Genomic DNA, 2,346 nt, shown 5'->3' with positions numbered 1-2,346 from the left:
GTGTGACCTTGGGGATGTTACTTAGCTCCAACTCCAATTTCCTTATCTGTAAAATGTGCTGAACTAAATGGTTTTAAAGATCCCTTCAAGTTCTATTATTTTGGGGATTCTGAGATGAGTTTGGGGGCATTTTTTAAAAACTTATCATACTTGTTTTATACTTTATATTCTGACCTTATGTGTCAAACAAAAACATATGCACAAACAGAAAAAAGAATAATGAACAATTATATTAAGGTAATATTTGACTTTTCTAATTTGTACTTTCTTCAAACCAGGATACTAATATTCTCATGAATTCTGATTCTTATATCATCTTCCTTTAGGTAAGGTCATATTCAGCTGTGCACATTGGAGTTAATGGATGGAAAAAATCATTCTATAGTATCACAGTTTGTATTCCTTGGACTCTCTGATTCATGGGAGATTCAGTGTTTCCTCTTTGTGTCCTCCTCTGTACTCTATGTAGTGAGCATCCTGGGAAACATGCTCATTTTGCTCACAGTGTCCTTTGATTCTCATTTACACTCTCCAATGTATATCCTGCTGGCCAACCTTTCTTTGATTGACTTGGGTTTTGGATCAGTCACAGCCCCTAAAATGATTTGTGACCTTTTCAGGAAGCGAAAATTAATTTCTTTTGGGGGCTGCATTGCTCAGATCTTCCTCATTCATGCATTTGGTGGCACAGAGATGGTGTTGCTCATAGCCATGGCTTTTGACAGATATGTGGCCATATGTAAACCTCTCCATTACTTGACCATTATGAACCCAAGAATGTGCATTTTCCTTTTGATTGTTTCCTGGATCATTGGCTTTATTCATTCATTGATCCAATTGGCTTTTGTTGTAAACTTACCTTTTTGTGGACCTAATGAATTGGACAGCTTTTTCTGTGACCTTCCTCGGTTCATCAAACTGGCCTGCACTGAGACTTATAGATTGCAATTCATGGTCACTGCCAACAGTGGTTTCATTTCTCTTGGATCCTTCTGTGTGTTGATTGTCTCCTATATCTTTATCCTAGTCACAGTTCTAAAACGTTCTTCTGGTGGTTCTTCTAAGGCTCTTTCCACTCTGGCAGCTCACATCACTGTAGTGGTTTTGTTCTTTGGTCCATTAATATTTTTCTACACATGGCCTTTTTCTACATCAAATCTGGATAAGTTTCTTGCTATTTTTGATGCAGTCCTCACTCCATTTCTGAATCCAGTCATCTACACATTCAGGAACAAAGAGATGAAGATGGCAATGGGAAGAGTGTATAGACAGCTTTCGAAGAAGGTTTTTTAATTTCTTTTGGGCTGAAGACTATTGATCCTGAGACTCCTGGGTCTGGTGTGTTCCAAATAAAACAGTTGAATGTCCTATAGATATCTTAAACTCAACAGATCTAAAATGTAATATAACATAAGATATAATAACATATAGCATTTATGTATGTGTTTAAGGTTTACAAAGCAGGTTTTTGTGCATTATTTCATTTGAACTCTGCAAAACCTCTGTGAGACTGGTGTGTTATTATACCAACATTACACAGGAGTAAACTGATATTCAGGGAGGTTGTGACTTGCTCAGTCACATAGCTAGTAGATGTCAAGCAACATTTGAATTCAGGATGCCATGACTATAAATCCAGTATGTCAACTTGAAATCTGGACACCCTAATTTTACCCCTGCCCTTTCAGAAACCCCAGGACCAGGCATACACAACTATAGACCTTAAACTGTTTGGGAACCCTACTTTGGGTAAGATTAGTAGATGTAGTCAAATGCTCAGTGCCTTTATTTGTTTTAGAAGCTTCTCCCACTGTATCAAAGTCCCCTCTCAGGAAACCCAGCTCTTAGTTTGACCCTTTCCTTTGTAATTGTTATATTTGACTGCTCCCTGATACCCCAGCTGCTGGCTACAACCTCTTTGCAACCTGCTTGCACTTTGTCTATGCATGCTTGCTATACCTAGCCTAACTGACTCATTATTTTCCCACCCAAAATACACCTTTCTTGAACTTTTCTAAGTCTTCTTTTCAAGGCAGCTCTATCCTCCCAGGCTTCCAGGTTCATAATATTTTTTTTCCTTTGTCCTATACTCTGCCTCCCTCTCCCCAAATGTACATATATATTTGGCAAAATTCTGCCTTTATACCTCAACATCTTCTCTATCTCTTCCTCTTTTGTTTACTCACAGTTACTGCCTCAGTGGAGGCCCTCATCTCTCCTTAACTGGATTACTATAATGATCTCCTAAATTGTCTTCCTAACTCAAGTCTCCCTTCACTCCAATCTATCCTCCCCATACCTGTCAATGTAATTTTCCTTAAGTACAATTCTAATGATGTTGTTCAC

The 2,346-nt window shown here is 38.2% G+C and overlaps 1 protein-coding gene across 1 annotated transcript; it reads left to right on the top strand.

The window, feature by feature from the left end:
- Window positions 1-360: 360 nt before the first annotated feature.
- On the top strand, window positions 361-1,488 carry LOC123236101 (olfactory receptor 4F6-like). The gene is made up of 2 exons (XM_044662364.1): window positions 361-1,262; window positions 1,452-1,488. Exons 1-2 carry the CDS (start codon window positions 361-363, stop codon window positions 1,486-1,488), a joined length of 939 nt encoding a protein of 312 aa, XP_044518299.1.
- The last annotated feature ends 858 nt before the right edge of the window (window positions 1,489-2,346 follow it).

The sequence above is a fragment of the Gracilinanus agilis genome, chromosome 2 (genome assembly GCF_016433145.1).
Source record: "Gracilinanus agilis isolate LMUSP501 chromosome 2, AgileGrace, whole genome shotgun sequence".
In the NCBI taxonomy this organism is placed as follows: Eukaryota; Metazoa; Chordata; class Mammalia; order Didelphimorphia; family Didelphidae; genus Gracilinanus; species Gracilinanus agilis.
Note: the sequence above shows the minus strand (reverse complement) of the source record. Positions and strands in the feature narration are given on the sequence as shown.

Coding starts and splice junctions, on each gene's coding strand:
- LOC123236101 (XM_044662364.1), top strand. CDS start 361: ATGGATGGAAAAAATCATTCTATAGTATCACAGTTTGTATTCCTTGGA. Junction 1,263..1,451: donor AAGATGGCAATGGGAAGAGT/GTATAGACAGCT, acceptor TATGTGTTTAAG/GTTTACAAAGCAGGTTTTTG.